Here is a 17,015-nt window from a genome sequence, read left to right as displayed (position 1 = left end):
GGCCAAAGAAAGAATTGGTTTTGGGGGTGACTAGAGAGATATACCTGCTGGAGCGTGTGCTACAGGTGGGAGATGCTATGGTGACCAGCGAGCTGAGATAAGGGGGGACTTTACCTAGCAGGGTCTTGTAGATGACATGGAGCCAGTGGGTTTGGCGACGAGTATGAAGCGAGGGCCAGCTAACGAGAGCGTACAGGTCGCAATGGTGGGTAGTATATGGGGCTTTGGTGATAAAACGGATTGCACTGTGATAGACTGCATCCAATTTATTGAGTAGGGTATTGGAGGCTATTTTGTAAATGACATCGCCAAAGTCGAGGATTGGTAGGATGGTCAGTTTTACAAGGGTATGTTTGGCAGCATGAGTGAAGGATGCTTTGTTGCGAAATAGGAAGCCAATTCTAGATTTAACTTTGGATTGGAGATGTTTGATATGGGTCTGGAAGGAGAGTTTACAGTCTAACCAGACACCTAAGTATTTGTAGTTGTCCACGTATTCTAAGTCAGAGCCGTCCAGAGTAGTGATGTTGGACAGGCGGGTAGGTGCAGGTAGCGATCGGTTGAAGAGCATGCATTTAGTTTTACTTGTATTTAAGAGCAATTGGAGGCCACGGAAGGAGAGTTGTATGGCATTGAAGCTTGCCTGGAGGGTTGTTAACACAGTGTCCAAAGAAGGGCCGGAAGTATACAGAATGGTGTCGTCTGCGTAGAGGTGGATCAGGGACTCACCAGCAGCAAGAGCGACCTCATTGATGTATACAGAGAAGAGAGTCGGTCCAAGAATTGAACCCTGTGGCACCCCCATAGAGACTGCCAGAGGTCCGGACAGCAGACTCTCCGATTTGACACACTGAACTCTATCAGAGAAGTAGTTGGTGAACCAGGCGAGGCAATCATTTGAGAAACCAAGAGTGTCGAGTCTGCCGATGAGGATATGGTGATTGACAGAGTCGAAAGCCTTGGCCAGATCAATGAATACGGCTGCACAGTAATGTTTCTTATCGATGGCGGTTAAGATATCGTTTAGGACCTTGAGCGTGGCTGAGGTGCACCCATGACCAGCTCTGAAACCAGATTGCATAGCAGAGAAGGTATGGTGAGATTCGAAATGGTCGGTAATCTGTTTGTTGACTTGGCTTTCGAAGACCTTAGAAAGGCACGGTAGGATAGATATAGGTCTGTAGCAGTTTGGGTCAAGAGTGTCCCCCCCTTTGAAGAGGGGGATGACTGCAGCTGCTTTCCAATCTTTGGGAATCTCAGACGACACGAAAGAGAGGTTGAACAGGCTAGTAATAGGGGTGGCAACAATTTCGGCAGATAATTTTAGAAAGAAAGGGTCCAGATTGTCTAGCCCGGCTGATTTGTAAGGGTCCAGATTTTGCAGCTCTTTCAGAACATCAGCTGAATGGATTTGGGAGAAGGAGAAATGGGGAAGGCTTGGGCGAGTTGCTGTTGGGGGTGCAGTGCTGTTGTCCGGGGTAGGAGTAGCCAGGTGGAAAGCATGGCCAGCCGTAGAAAAATGCTTATTGAAATTCTCAATTATGGTGGATTTATCAGTGGTGACAGTGTTTCCTATCTTCAGTGCAGTGGGCAGCTGGGAGGAGGTGTTCTTATTCTCCATGGACTTTACAGTGTCCCAGAACTTTTTTGAGTTAGTGTTGCAGGAAGCAAATTTCTGCTTGAAAAAGCTAGCCTTGGCTTTTCTAACTGCCTGTGTATAATGGTTTCTAGCTTCCCTGAACAGCTGCATATCACGGGGGCTGTTCGATGCTAATGCAGAACGCCATAGGATGTTTTTGTGTTGGTTAAGGGCAGTCAGGTCTGGGGAGAACCAAGGGCTATATCTGTTCCTGGTTCTAAATTTCTTGAATGGGGCATGTTTATTTAAGATGGTTAGGAAGGCATTTAAAAAAAATATCCAGGCATCCTCTACTGACGGGATGAGATCAATATCCTTCCAGGATACCCCGGCCAGGTCGATTAGAAAGGCCTGCTCGCAGAAGTGTTTCAGGGAGCGTTTTACAGTGATGAGTGGAGGTCGTTTGACCGCTGACCCATTACGGATGCAGGCAATGAGGCAGTGATCGCTGAGATCTTGGTTGAAGACAGCAGAGGTGTATTTAGAGGGGAAGTTGGTTAGGATGATATCTATGAGGGTGCCCGTGTTTAAGGCTTTGGGGAGGTACCTGGTAGGTTCATTGATAATTTGTGTGAGATTGAGGGCATCAAGTTTAGATTGTAGGATGGCTGGGGTGTTAAGCATGTTCCAGTTTAGGTCGCCTAGCAGCACGAACTCTGAAGATAGATGGGGGGCAATCAGTTCACATATGGTGTCCAGAGCACAGCTGGGGGCAGAGGGTGGTCTATAGCAGGCGGCAACGGTGAGAGACTTGTTTTTAGAGAGGTGGATTTTTAAAAGTAGAAGTTCAAATTGTTTGGGTACAGACCTGGATAGTAGGACAGAACTCTGCAGGCTATCTTTGCAGTAGATTGCAACACCGCCCCCTTTGGCAGTTCTATCTTGTCTGAAAATGTTGTAGTTTGGAATTAAAATGTCTGAATTTTTGGTGGTCTTCCTAAGCCAGGATTCAGACACAGCTAGAACATCCGGGTTGGCAGAGTGTGCTAAAGCAGTGAATAGAACAAACTTAGGGAGGAGGCTTCTAATGTTAACATGCATGAAACCAAGGCTATTACGGTTACAGAAGTCGTCAAAAGAGAGCGCCTGGGGAATAGGAGTGGAGCTAGGCACTGCAGGGCCTGGATTCACCTCTACATCGCCAGAGGAACATAGGAGGAGTAGAATAAGGGTACGGCTAAAAGCTATGAGAATTGGTCGTCTAGAACGTCTGGAACATAGAGTAAAAGGAGGTTTCTGGGGGCGATAAAATAGCATCAAGGTATAATGTACAGACAAATGTATGGTAGGATGTGAATACAGTGGAGGTAAACCTAGGTATTGAGTGATGAAGAGAGAGATATTGTCTCTAGAAACATCGTTGAAACCAGGAGATGTCATTGCATGTGTGGGTGGTGGAACTAATAGGTTGGATAAGGTATAGTGAGCAGGACTAGAGGCTCTACAGTGAAATAAGCCAATAAACACTAACCAGAACAGCAATGGACAAGACATATTGACATTAAGGAGAGGCATGCTTAGTCGAGTGATCAAAAGGGTCCGGTGAGTGGAGAGGTTGGTTGGTGATTTAGACAGCTAGCCAGGGCATCGGTAGCAAGCTAGCATAGGATGGAGGTCTGTTGTTAGCCACCTCTTGCGTTCCGTCAGTAGATTAGTGGGGTTCCGTGTGGTAGAGGGGATTAATCCAAATCACACAACAACAACAAAAATAAAAACAATAGATATAGTTATAGAGGCCCAAGAAGAAAACATAATAATAATAATAAAAAATAAAATAAAAATTGTCCGATTGTCTATTCAGATAGCAGCCGGTAAGACAGCTAACGGTTAGCAGGCCGCAGATGGGCGTTCAGGTAACGTCGCGACGGAGGAGCCAGCCGAATAACTCCTTCGGGTAGATAACGTCGGCAGTCCAGTTGTGAAGGCCCGGTGGGGCTCCGCGAAGGCAGTAAAACGGGTCCGGATAGGTGACTGCAGCCCAGGTGTGATTGATGGAACTCAGGAGTGATTGACGGAGCTTGCTAGCTCCGGAATAATTGATGTTTGCTCCGGAATCGACGAAGGCCGATAGTCACACGGATAGCAGCTAGCTAGCTGTGAGATCCGGGTATGAATGTCCAGACAGCAGTCGAAATCCAGGGACATGGAGAGAAAAATTGGTCCGGTATGTTCCGTTCCGAGCCGCGCTACGCCGTACAGAACTGGCGATAGATTTTCGAGCTAAAGGATAGCTGATGACCACAAACCGTGGTTAGCTGAATACTAACGATTTGCCAGTAAAGGAGCTAACTAGCTTCTGAACTAGCTTCTGGATTAGCTTCTGGCTAGTTTCAGGCTAGCTTCTTGGAGTTTCTGGCTAGCTTCTTGGAGGATTACAGATCTGAGGTAAATAATACTTTTTTACAAATATACATTGGTGAGGCGGGTTGCAGGAGAGTGTTTTGAAGATGAGTTGATGGAAAATAAAAATAAAATGTATGTGAAAAAGTTGTAAATATATATATATACAGGACACGACAAGACGAGGACAAAAGACGTCTGAACTGCTATGCCACCTTGGATGAACCTTTGTGGCAATGTCCGTGCTAAAACGGGTTTATAAACTGGGTGATGTGAGCCCTGAATGCTGATTGGCTGGCTGACAGCAGTGGTATATCAGACCATATACCATGACAAAACATGCATTGTTACTGCTCTAATTACGTTGGTAACCAGTTTATAATGGCAATAAGGCACCTCGGGGGTTTGAGGTATGTGGCCAATATACCACGGCAAAGGCCTGTGTCCAGGCGCGTTGCGCTGTGCCTAACAGCAGCCCTTAGCTGTGGTATATTGGCCATATACCAAACCCCTCAGGCCTTGTTGCTTAAATATCCATCTAGTCCTCTATTTATCTCTATGGTGTTTCTATGGTGTCCCTTTGGGGAGGGTGGCCTTCCATTAAACAAAATCACAACACTCTGTAGGTAGGTTAGATACTGCACTGTAATTGACAGAACACACAAAGCATGTGGGAGGATAGAGATAAATCTATTTATTAATTTGTTCACTTATTTAAATCTCCAGAAATATAAACTTCACCCTTATTCACATAAAATCAACTGTTGTTGAATAATTAATTAAATATCAATAAAATCATTGCAATAGTAATAATAATTACAAGAATCATCAAAATAATTACAAGAATCATTACTATCATGAGACTATTAACAATCATATCTTCATAAAATGTTGATAAATATGTTTTTCATTGATCTACAGCACGTGTCAAACTCATTCCACGGAGCGTTGAGTGTCTGCTGGTTTTCGCTCCTCCCTTGTACTTGGTTGATGAATTAAGGTCAATGATTAGTAAGGAACTCTCCTCACCTGGTTACCTAGGTCTTAATTGAAAGGAAAAAACAAAAACCATCAGACACTAGGCACTCCATGGAATGAGTTTTACACCCCTGATCTACAGTATGCACACATATTAATGTCTGCATACAAATGCCTGTGACGTTCCCTAATGTCCATTAAAAGTTTCACAATAGGAGGGGGTGTCGAGGGGTTATGGCTTGTCAAGGGGCATGGCTAATTTTAAGGGAAGTAAAAAGGGGAAAGTCCCCATCATAAGGATAGCATCAAAGGGAAGGCAAAACACAGAAATCGATTACAGGAATGGCTATGAGAAAAGGCATTATATCATATGTCAGTCATTGTAATTAATAGATAGGTAGTTTCAATATGATAGGTTAAGGGTTCAGTTGATTGGTGTGACAATCTACTTGTGTCTAGGAGTCATACACATGAGATGTTGTAGCACAGCAGCTGAGAATGATTTACATTTGAAACTTGAAAATATTTCTATATTGGCTAAATCAATATATGGCAATTCATTCCTCGTGGCTACAGCAAACATTTCCATGCTATTCACTTGTATGTTGACCACTTGGTTATAGATGTGAGAAGATGTTGATCTGAGGCTTTGGTAGGTGAAAAGAGAAATGACCCCAAAGGGGTTGTGGCATTGTTTAAAAAAAATCTGATATCGAACAGAGGCACAGTATCACATCTCAATATATTGCACCTGTATCTATGAAAAGCATAATCTTAAGTGCAGTCTACCTAAATCCCTAACTATCTCAAAAACGTACTACAAAATCAACTTACCATAAGGTCTACTCATAAAACCAACAAAATTCTGAAAGTAAATATATATTCACCTTAATAGAACTACAGCATGAGAAAAGAAAAATTGAAAAAAAAAAACATTTCAAGCAAGATTCTGTAATATCTACTGTCCCAATTTATATACAGAAATTACCAACACATAAAAGTATTTCAAAGTGCCATACAGTTAGACTAGAAGGGAAAGATAAAACATTCATTTAGTTAGATTCGGCATGTGTGTCTGTGTGAAAGGGTGTTCTTTCGTGTGTGTGAGGGTTTACATTTTTTTTGTGATTTTTTTGGTGCAGAACAGGGTGATGTAAACATGCATGGGGGAAGAAAAAAATGTAGATTTGTTTTTCCTCAAGTGGGGGGAACCAAGAAAGGACAATACACAGCTCATATGAGAAGACATGGACATGGGATGTGCTCCTGTGTGTACCCATGCTTGTGTACCCCCTCTCGTCATTTGCTGTTTTGAGGTGTATTTTTTAAATCCCTTTTCTGTCTCAGGAACAATTCTTCACACACACACACACACACACACACACACACACACACACACACACACACACACACACTATACATGGAACCCTTTTCTTGTATATACACATTCAACTCAGTATATACACTACCGTTCAAAAGTTTGGGGTCACTTAGAAATGTCCTTGTTTTTTAAAGAAAATCACGTGTTTTGTACATTAAAATAACATCAAATTGATCAGAAATACAGCGTAGACATTGTTAATGTTGTAAATGACTCTTGTAGCTGGAAACGGTAGATTTTTAATGGAATATCTACATAGGCATGGAGAGGCCCATTATCAGCAACCACCACTCCTGTGTTCTGGCACGTTGTGTTAAAAATCCAAGTTTATCATTTAAAAAAGGCTAATTGATCATTAGAAAACCCTTTTGCAATTATGTTAGCACAGCTGAAAACTGTTGGTCTGATTAAAGAAGCAATAAAATTGGCCTTCTTTAGACTAGTTGAGTATCTGGAACAACTGCATTTGTGGGTTCGATTACAGGCTCAAAATGGCCAGAAACAAAGAACTTTCTTCTGAAACTAGTCAGCCTATTCTTGTTCTGAGAAATTAAGGCTATTCCATGCGAGAAATTGCCAAGAAACTGAAGATCTCATACAACGCTGTGTACTACTCCCTTCACAGAACAGCGAAAACTGGCCCTAACCTGAATAGAAAGAGTGGGAGGCCCCGGTGCACAACTGAGCAAGAGGACAAGTACATTAGAGTGTCTAGTTAGAGAAACAGACGCCTCACAAGTCCTCAACTGGCAGCTTCATTAAATAGTACCTGCAAAACACCAGTCTCATCGTCAACAGTGAAGAGGCGACTCCGAGATGCTGGCCTTCTAGGCAGAGTTGCAAAGAAAAAGCCATATCTCAGACTGGCCAATAAAAGTAAAAGATTAAGATGGGCAAAATAACACAGACACTGGACAGAGGAACTCTACCTAGAAGGCCAGCATCCCAGTCGCTTCGTCACTCTTCAATCTCTACACTGTATTTCTGATGAATTTGATGTTATTTTAATGGCCAAAAAATTTGCTTTTCTTTAAAAAACAAGGACATTTGAGTGACCCCGAACTTTTGAACGGTAGTGTGTGTATATATATATATATATATATATATATATATATATATATATATATATATATATATATATATATATATATATATATATATATATATATATATATATATATATATATATATATATATATATATATATATATATACACATACACACACACACACACACACAAAGAACAGATACACCCATTTAATAACTGAGACATTAAGTAATACCATCAGACGATTATTCTGCCACACCCCTCTGTGGTGATAAGGGGAGGTGAGTACGACCTGAAGGTTAGAGTCCAGGCATCTGCACGAGTCCAAGGTGAGAGAGTGGAGTCAATTCAACTGGGACAGGTTGCTCATGGCAATTGTATCATTCCCGATCCCCAGCCAGACATCAGCTCTGTAGCTGAGCACCATTTGAAGAAACATCCTTCCTCCCCTACCTAGTGCAGATTGATACTATGGCCACAAGAGGGCAGTGTGTCCCAGACTTTGATGGAGGCAAAGCAGGTAAAAACCTCCTCTTTCCATCTCGAAGAGGAGAACCCATACGTACAAAAGTAAAGTGGTCCAGGGGAATTGTCCACAATGTAAAGAAATCTAACTGGAATATAATTTCAAAGAAACAAACACCACACATGTCCAGGTGAGTAAATTCATGTCATTAAAACACTTACGTAGGAAAAGTAAAACAATGTCCATATATCCCAGCTCCCTAGGTTGTAATTGTATCCAGATGACATAGAAATCGAGACCTGTTGTCCTTCTGTTGTGAAACATAGGGCTGTGCATATTTACTATTTCCTCTTGTGTAGAGATAGAGAAGAATAGAATAAGGAAAAAGGAGGAAACATTTAGGCCGTAGAGAAATATGTTCATGGCATTACAGAGGTATACAGTACCAGTCAAAATTTTGCACACCTACTCATTCAAGGGTTTTTCTTTATTTTTACTATTTTCTACATTGCAGAATAATAGTGAAGACATCAAAACTGTGAAATAACACATGGAATCATGTAGTAAATAAAAAAGTGTTAAACAAATCGAAATATATTTTATATGAGATTCTTTAAAGTAGCCTTCTTTAATGACAGCTTTGCACACTCTTGGCATTCTCTTAACCAGCTTCATGAGGTAGTCACCTGGAATGCATTTCAATTAACAGGTGTGCCATGTTAAAAGTTAATTTGTGGAATTTCTTTCCTTCTTAATGCGTTTGAGCCAACCAGTTGTGTTGTGACCAGGTAGAGGTGGTATACAGAAGATATATCTATTTGGTAAAAGACCAAGTCCATATTATGGCAAAAACAGCTCAAATAAGCAAAGAGAAACGACAGTCCATCATTACTTTAAGACATAAAGTCAATGCGGAACATTTCAAGAACTTTGAAAGTTTCTTCAAGTACAGTCGCAAAAACCATCAAGCTCTATGATGAAACTGGCTCTCATGAGGACCGCCACAGGAAATTATGCCCTAGAATCACCACTGCTACAGAGGATAAGTTCACAAGAATTACCCTCCTCAGAAATTTCAGCCCAAATAAATGCTTCACTGAGTTCAAGTAACAGACACATCTCAACATCAACTGTTCAGAGGAGACTGCGTGAATCAGGCCTTCATAGTGTTATTGCTGCAAAGAAACCAATACTAAAGGACACCAATAAGAATAAGAGACTTACTTGGGCCAAGAAACACGAGCAATGGACATTAGACCGGTGAAAATCTATCTAGCCTATCTGGTTCCCACCGTGAAGCATGAAGGAGGAGGTATGATGGTGCTTTGCTGGTGACACTTGTCTGATTTATTTAGAATTCAAGGCACACTTAACTAGCATGGCTACCACAGCATTTTGCAGCAATACACCATCCCATCTGGTTTGCACTTAAGTGGCACTATCATTTATTTTTCAAGAGGACAATGACCCAACACACCTCCAGGCTGTGTAAGGGCTATTTGACCAAGAAGGAGAATGATTTAGTGCTGCATCAGATGACCTGACCTCCACAATCACCCGACCTCAACCCGATTGAAATGGTTTGGGATGAGTTGGACCGCAGAGTGAAGGAAAAGCAGCCAACAAGTGCTCAACATATGTGGGAACTCCATCAAGACCGTTGGAAAAGCATTCTTCATGAAGCTGGTTAAGAGAACGCCAAGAGTGTGCAAAGCTATCACCAAGGCAAAGGCTGGCTACTTTGAAGAATCTCAAATATAATCTCAAATATAAAATATATTTTGATTTGTTTGACACTTATGTTTACTATATGTGTTATTTCATAGTTGTGATGTCTTCACTATTATTCTACAATGTAGAAAATAGTACAAATAAAGAAAAACCCTTGAATGAGTAGGTGTGCAAAATTTTGACTGGTACTGTATATAGTCTGAGGGGCAGTATTGTGCATTATGCTTTAATTTCATTCACCATCTGGAATGAGAGGGTATCAGTTGAATACTAAGAACATATAAAACATTGGAGCCATGGTGGTTGACAGGATAACAGGCCTGCTACACTGGACGCATGACTTTTACCGGGTATGAGATGCTCCCATTGTTTTCAATAAAACCTGGGCGTTAGCAGCATGTTTCCACGACAGGCACGCAGGCACTAGCTCTGTAATCAAAAATTCTACCCACTGGGTTACGCGTTCAGTGTAGCAGGTGTGTCACAGGGGAATTAATTAAGTGAAGTGAATATTTGAGGTGGGGGGGGGTCTTTGGATCCCCCAAAGTCTCTCTTTCTCTTTCTCAGTATTGTGCTTTGTCATACCTATTACAATTGAAACAACAGGTTCGCTATTGCAATGTTTCATCACTCGTGAATGGGTCACTGCAACATGTAGATACTGTAAACAGCACCGCTAATACTGGACTGATTGTCACCAGGGTCAAGACTTAGAGTGGTATTGCAGAGAGAAAGAGAAAGAGCAAATGCATGAGGGACTGGAGAAGGTGTGTTAGCATGTAAAGAACCCTCCCCCCTTTGAATTTTCCTAAAGATCAGCTTGTTGTGGGGGAATCAAGATCTGGAGTAGCCGTGTACTGCAGACCTCTTCTATGTTTCAGCCAATAGGATTAAGCTTGGACCCATATCAGCTCCACCCGCATTTGATCTGCCAGTCAGGTTCCAGGGTGTCCTCCGTAAAACGGTTGGATTGGCTGCAGGAAGGGAGGGAAAGATGAAAATGGTGAAAGGATGAAATAATAATAAGAATCTTTGAGTTATTATAGGCCGCAATTTGTTGGTCAGAGTACATTTCAAAATACAGAGTTGAACATTCAGCAACCACACCCACACACACACACCCACACACACACACACCCACCCACCCACACACACACACACACACACCCACACACACACACACACACACACACAGAGAGAGAGAGCATGGAAGTCCTAGTTGGATTTCAAATAAAGAGGTACAAATAAGCTTTTCCAATCCACGTGTCATTAACTGCGATTATCAATTAGTAAATTAGCAAACCTTAACTGAAATAAGCCCATTTGATTAAAAACGACATAACCGGCATTATTGGATCACCTGTTAAACATCGGAGGATGGCTCCTTTAGTCTTTAAAACGAATACGTCACTTTATTATTATCCCTTTATTCAACACGGTTTCTTAATTGAGAACCAATTCTTATTATTTCAAAGCCCATCTAGTGACTGATGCTGGAAATTAGCGCAAGCTCAAGCAAGACGGTGCAATGCATCTGCTATCTGGTAAATTGATGTGCCAATGTTGTCACTGAATCTGTCCCTATCAAGTAAATGAATGATTATTTTGAAAAAAGGCCAAAAGGATAAACATATAGCCAAGAGGATGTTCTGGGTGTGAAAACTCTTCTCTCAACTTGACTCGTTTCAGTAATCACATTTCGTTATTAGACTGCTCTCCTCCCGGTTAAGCTTGGATCTGATGTTGCTGTTGCCGAGGTCCAAGATGCCGTGCTCCTGGCTGGCGTAGCCATGGTAGTAGTCGAGGGGTAGGCTCGGTTGCCACGGAGCTCCCCGTTGTGGCTGACGTGTAGGCGGGGAGGTGGGACGGGAGGGAGGGCTCCGTTCCAAGGGGTGCTGGCACAGGAGACGCCCGAAAAGGAGACCCCGGGCCTGGCAGTGGCGGTGGCCGTCCCTCCCCCACCTCCGGGGAGACCATGGGGGTCTGCTGAACCCAGAGAGGAAGAGTCCTCTTCCTATCGATAGCAAGACAGAGGGAGGGAGGAGAAAAGGCGGAATGGTGGGTGGGAGGGAGTCAGAAGAGAACGCGTGGGGAGAGAACGTCACACAGGAGGGGATAGAAGAGGGGGTTGGGGGGGGGAGTTTTGCAGAAAGGGAGAGAAGAAATATGTTATAAAGTAAAGGAATGTGAAGTTCCAACAGAGATGAAATAAAAGAAAGACCCCACAAGAAAGCACAGGACAGAGACAGGGGGGGTGGGGGGGTGGGGGTTTAGGGTTGAGAAACAGGGTCCTGTTCATTAGGTACCCAATGGAAGAAGACGGACTGATATACCTGGACTTATCCAATAAGAAAAGCTATTTTTCATTTTCCGTTGCAAAACATTTTCTGATGTATGCCCTAATGAACACAACCCAGGTGTAGTCCAACCATTTGTCTGAAGCAATACAGAGGGACTTTAGCCTAAGGTGGCAGTAGCGACCTTTCCCCTCATGTAATGGGATTGATAAGAGTCAGTGATTGTCATTTCAATTTGAGAAAATGTAGTTGTCAATGGGCTTCATATCAGTGGCACCCTAACAGTGTTGGCTGCCTTAACTCACTGCGGACTGTGGCCTCATACACACTGAACAAGTAAAGCTAGAAATAGCCAAGTTACGAAAAGTGTCACGTGGTCCCGGAGTCTGGTTGAGTGGGTAACGCTCTCACGTTTTAATCCATATACGTTCCCCCACGGCGGGGATCCCGGTTCAATCATGAGCGCTTCACATTTGTACTCCCTTTACTCTCCCTGCTTCTGCTCCTATCCTTTCTCAAATAATACAATGAAAGTGTCATAATTAACCTCTGTTTGGGATCAGCAAAAACTCATGCTCATGACCAATCAAAACCACTGTTTCAGGCATCTGGCATCTGGCAGATGCCCCAAACTCATCCTCAACACAGGGATGCACAGAAAACTACCATCAGTCATGCACTCTGTAAGACTTAAAAAAGACATGTATGTTCAATTCATAATTTCCCGCAAAGATGTATCAATACACTCTCAGAAAAAAAGATGCTAATTAGTACCAAATAGGGTTGTTCATGTGTTCACCCCACCACCTCAAAAGAACTGATGAACATAAACACAATATGGCAACACAGTTAGAATAAAACAACAAACTAAATCACAGGTACAACGGTATGGGAAATCATGCTACATGGAAACATAACCCACAACCCTCTGACAAGAAGAAAACCCTCTTTGCAACCATTCAGACAGTAAAGAACCCAACCCTACTTTTCCCCCCCAACCCTGTTCACTGTCAGTGTTGGTCTGACACTATCAGTGCAAACCGCAGCTTCTTTCTGATTCACACATTGAGCCTCTCGCTTTGAAAGATGAAAACATTTCAAATGATTAAATACAAGTTAATACAGTTGTACCATGGTAAGCTACTTAAGGCATTTTGTTTTCAGAAATGTAGGGGGTATATTTCAGTAATGGAGTGTTGCATACCTTTACAAATAAACATATAGATGCCAGGGCTCTACTTTCCCTGGCCATACACACTATATAGTGTGCAAGAAATAGCATGTAGCTGGATCAAGGGAAAGCTAGCCTGGAATCCAAACTGAATATCTCTCTGTTTCAATATTATTTCACTACACTGGTTCAGTCTGGCCATGCTTTCATTGAAACTGGTTGTGTCTACAAATAAGGGGCATTTGGCAAAACAAACTGGTCAGGGATTGGATCAGCCAATCGAAGGTTGTCCAGTTGATAAAACTCCATGTTCTAGGACTCGAATATGCTGCAATGCATAGCAACACCCCTATACTTACCACACCATTCAACCTTATACTGTCAGTCCACTCCATCATAGATGCCATTTACACCAGCTTTGAGAAAGAAATGCCTCAATATGCAGTAGTTGAAACGGTCTTTTGTCAGTGGTGGTAAAAATTCTATAATGTAGAGAGACATTATGCCCAGACAGACATTCAACAGCTTACATACTGTAGGACGGAATAGACATGGTGCAATATAGTATGTTGTCAAGTAACCAAATGAATCAATGTAAAGAGAACAGCGTTTTACTTGTTTCGCATCGTTTTCTCAAAGGGGAAGCTTGTGTTGAGAAACTTGGCTGGGTCCATGAGTTATCAAGGCCCTTTATGGGGTTAACTATGTCACCGTTTCTTTGCCACAGGTATGTCATATATGGGTAAGCCCGTCATATCTGCGTAAGCACGTTGCAGGTTTCCAAATGCATTCCACTAGCCACATGCTACCACTACTAATGTACAAATGGCACATATGACAGACTAGTGAATCCATACTAAACCATGTCAGCGTACACACCATAGACTCATAGAGACTAGAATACACTCTCAGCCATACAGACCAACGGACAAACAGATCTGACAGATCTGCTCTCTGAACATTCTGGGCTTCATTTCAGGAATGGCACTCACTCTCAACTCATCCTCCACAGCCATCAGCCTGTAAAAGAAGGAGAACATGTATATTTTAGAAAAAGCTACAGAACCACGATTCAGTTTCTTTCTGCCATTTGGCCTCCCATCATTAGCCTTTCTGTTTATGGAAACAGATATGATGTTCGGGGGAATTGAAATTCCCACAAAAGTAAATTCATTCAACGTAAATGATATCTAGGCAAGTGAGCAAGCAGGCATTAACCTTCTGTCTTGTCTTGTTTTGGTCGAGCTCACCTGTTGATAATGCCTTTGATTTGGCTGTCCTTCTCCAGCTGCTGCTGCCTCAGCATGCGCTCGCTGTCGTCCAGCCGGTTCTGGTACTGCGATAGGATCTTGCTGGTCTGCTGCTCCTGTGAAAGCATCCTGCGCTCATACTCCTCCAGCTTCCGATGGGACATTATCAGGCGCTCCTTCAGAGAATGGATCTCCTCCTCGTATTCCTTTACCTGGCAGACAGACGGCAGGGGAGGGAGATCAATGCTCTAGAATTCTAGCATCTATTTGGCAGACCCTGGCGCAAGTATAACGTGACTAAGGGGGAAGTTGTAATCGACGAGGGGGCAAACATTTTGGGGTCTTGCATTGGAATTATATTGAAATCTGCTTATATCACGCTATATCACAATAAACACTAAGTTCAAATGCAGAGATTCCGAGATCATTGAGTGCTTTTTAAGTGACAGGTTTGCACGCAATCTGTCTCCCATTTCCACTGCACTGTATCAGCATAAAATATGGGACTTCTAGTAGTCTTAAGGACAAAGACTCAGCAGGAGGAAGGCAGGTAAAGGTGCAAATGAGTGTTGGATTTATTTACATAGCGCTGGTGTTTCAAAGATGACAGTGGTATTTACAAATACACTGAGTGAACAAAACATGAAGAACACCTTCCTAATACTGAGTTAAACATCCTTATTTAACCTGTCTCCTCCCCTTCGTCTACACTAATTGAAGTGGATTTAACAAGTGCCATCAATAAAGAATCATAGCTTTCACCTGGATTCACCTTTTCAGTCTATGTCATGGAAAGAGGTGTTCTTAATGTTTTGTACATAATGTTCTGACCTCAAAATGTCAGTTTTCAAAAGAAAAAGCCTCTCTTTAGGCAAAACCAGTCTTAACCAATAAAGCACAGGTAGGGTCTACCAGGCTCAGATACAGCCTCCCCTTGAGTTACCCAAAAGTGAACTAACTACAGGGTTGTCAGGTCAAACAAAAAATTATAGCCCAATGACCACACAAAACCTGGCCAAAAGGCTTGAAAACTAGCCCAATTTTTTTTAAATCACAGCAAGAGAGGAGTTGCCATATTTATACAGTAGCCCCTTTTCCATAACGTTATCGAGCCAATTAAGAAGGAATATTTAACTTGTAACAACGTTAGAAGCAAAATTCGGGGTTCCTCAAAATAATAATTATTGCAAGCTATGACATGACAAAATAAAGCAATTTGAAAATGTGGGAAGAGATAAGATAATTTCCCCTTATTCATCTCACCAGATCGTTTGCAAAGGGAATATGATGTACTGCCAATATACCACGACTATGGGCTGTTCTTAAGCATGACGCAACACAGAGTGCCTGGATACAGCCGTTAGCCCTGGTATATTGGCCATAGGTCACAAACCCTGGGGATGCCTTATTGCTATTATAAACTGGTTAACAACGTAATTAGAACAGTACAAAGTACTGTTTTGTCATACCCATGGTATATGGTCTGATTTGCATAGTCTTTTAGCCAATCAGCATTCAGGGCTTGAACCAGGTTTATAGTTGTAAAAAAATCCCTTTTGCACATGTGCATAACTATAGACAAATCCGACAGGAAAGTTTGAGTGATGAAAGTTGGACAGAGGATCTCGAAATCTGTAAACAAGAAAAACTTGGATGAACATAAAAATGTATATTAGATTTTCTGGCAATTGTGCTATTATTACGTGCCAAATGTTAAGACGACAAATGGCCTATTTGCGATACTCAAATCAAATCCAATTTATTTATATAGCCCTTCGTACATCAGCTGATATCTCAAAGTGCTGTACAGAAACCCAGCCTAAAACCCCAAACAGCAAGCAATGCAGGTGTAGAAGCACGGTGGCTAGGAAAAACTCCCTAGAAAGGCCAAAACCTAGGAAGAAACCTAGAGAGGAACCAGGCTATGTGGGGTGGCCAGTCCTCTTCTGGCTGTGCCGGGTGGAGATTATAACAGAACATGGCCAAGATGTTCAAATGTTCATAAATGACTAGCATGGTCGTATAATAATAAGGCAGAACAGTTGAAACTGGAGCAGCAGCACAGTCAGATGGACTGGGGACAGCAAGGAGTCATCATGTCAGGTAATCCTGGGGCATGGTCCTAGGGCTCAGGTCCTCCGAGAGAGAGAAGGAGAGAATTAGAGAACGCACACTTAGATTCACATAGGACACCGAATAGGACAGGAGAAGTACTCCAGATATAACACACTGACTCTAGCCACCCGACACATAAACTACTGCAGCATAAATACTGGAGGCTGAGACAGGAGGTGTCAGGAGACACTGTGGACCCATCCGAGGACACCCCCGGACAGGGCCAAACAGGAAGGATATAACCCCACCCACTTTGCCAAAGCACAGCCCCCACACCACTAGAGGGATATCTTCAACCACCAACTTACCATCCTGAGACAGGGCCGAGTATAGCCCACAAAGATCTCCGCCATGGCACAACCCAAGGGGGGTTGCCAACCCAGACAGGATGACCACATCAGTGAATCAACCCAATCAGGTGACGCACCCCTTCCAGGGACGGCATGAGAGGGCCCCAGTAAGCCAGTGACTCAGCCCCTGTAATAGGGTTAGAGGCAGAGAATCCCAGTGGAAAGAGGGGCAAGGGCGGTTCGTTTCTCCAGAGCCTTTCCGTTCACCTTCCCACTCCTGGGCCAGACTACACTCAATCATATGACCC

At 42.7% G+C, this 17,015-nt stretch overlaps 1 protein-coding gene across 3 annotated transcripts in view; it reads right to left on the bottom strand.

Moving 5' to 3' along the window:
* Positions 1-9,735: 9,735 nt before the first annotated feature.
* Positions 9,736-17,015, bottom strand: part of LOC109903543 (ras/Rap GTPase-activating protein SynGAP-like) — a 115,156-nt gene continuing 107,876 nt past the window's right edge. For 2 of the 3 annotated variants that reach the window (XM_020500317.2, XM_031788696.1), the window contains 4 exons: positions 14,303-14,514; positions 14,045-14,072; positions 11,281-11,598; positions 9,736-10,558 (listed from right to left, as the gene is read on the bottom strand). In XM_020500317.2, coding sequence (XP_020355906.2) covers positions 11,290-11,598; positions 14,045-14,072; positions 14,303-14,514 — 549 coding nt within the window. In that variant the 3' untranslated portion in view covers positions 9,736-10,558; positions 11,281-11,289. The remainder of the gene's footprint in view (positions 10,559-11,280; positions 11,599-14,044; positions 14,073-14,302; positions 14,515-17,015) is intronic. The other variant, XM_031788695.1, reaches the window with a different exon arrangement.

This window comes from Oncorhynchus kisutch, linkage group LG14 (assembly GCF_002021735.2).
Source record: "Oncorhynchus kisutch isolate 150728-3 linkage group LG14, Okis_V2, whole genome shotgun sequence".
Classification (NCBI taxonomy): domain Eukaryota; kingdom Metazoa; phylum Chordata; class Actinopteri; order Salmoniformes; family Salmonidae; genus Oncorhynchus; species Oncorhynchus kisutch.
This window is presented reverse-complemented; position numbering and strand designations above follow the sequence as displayed.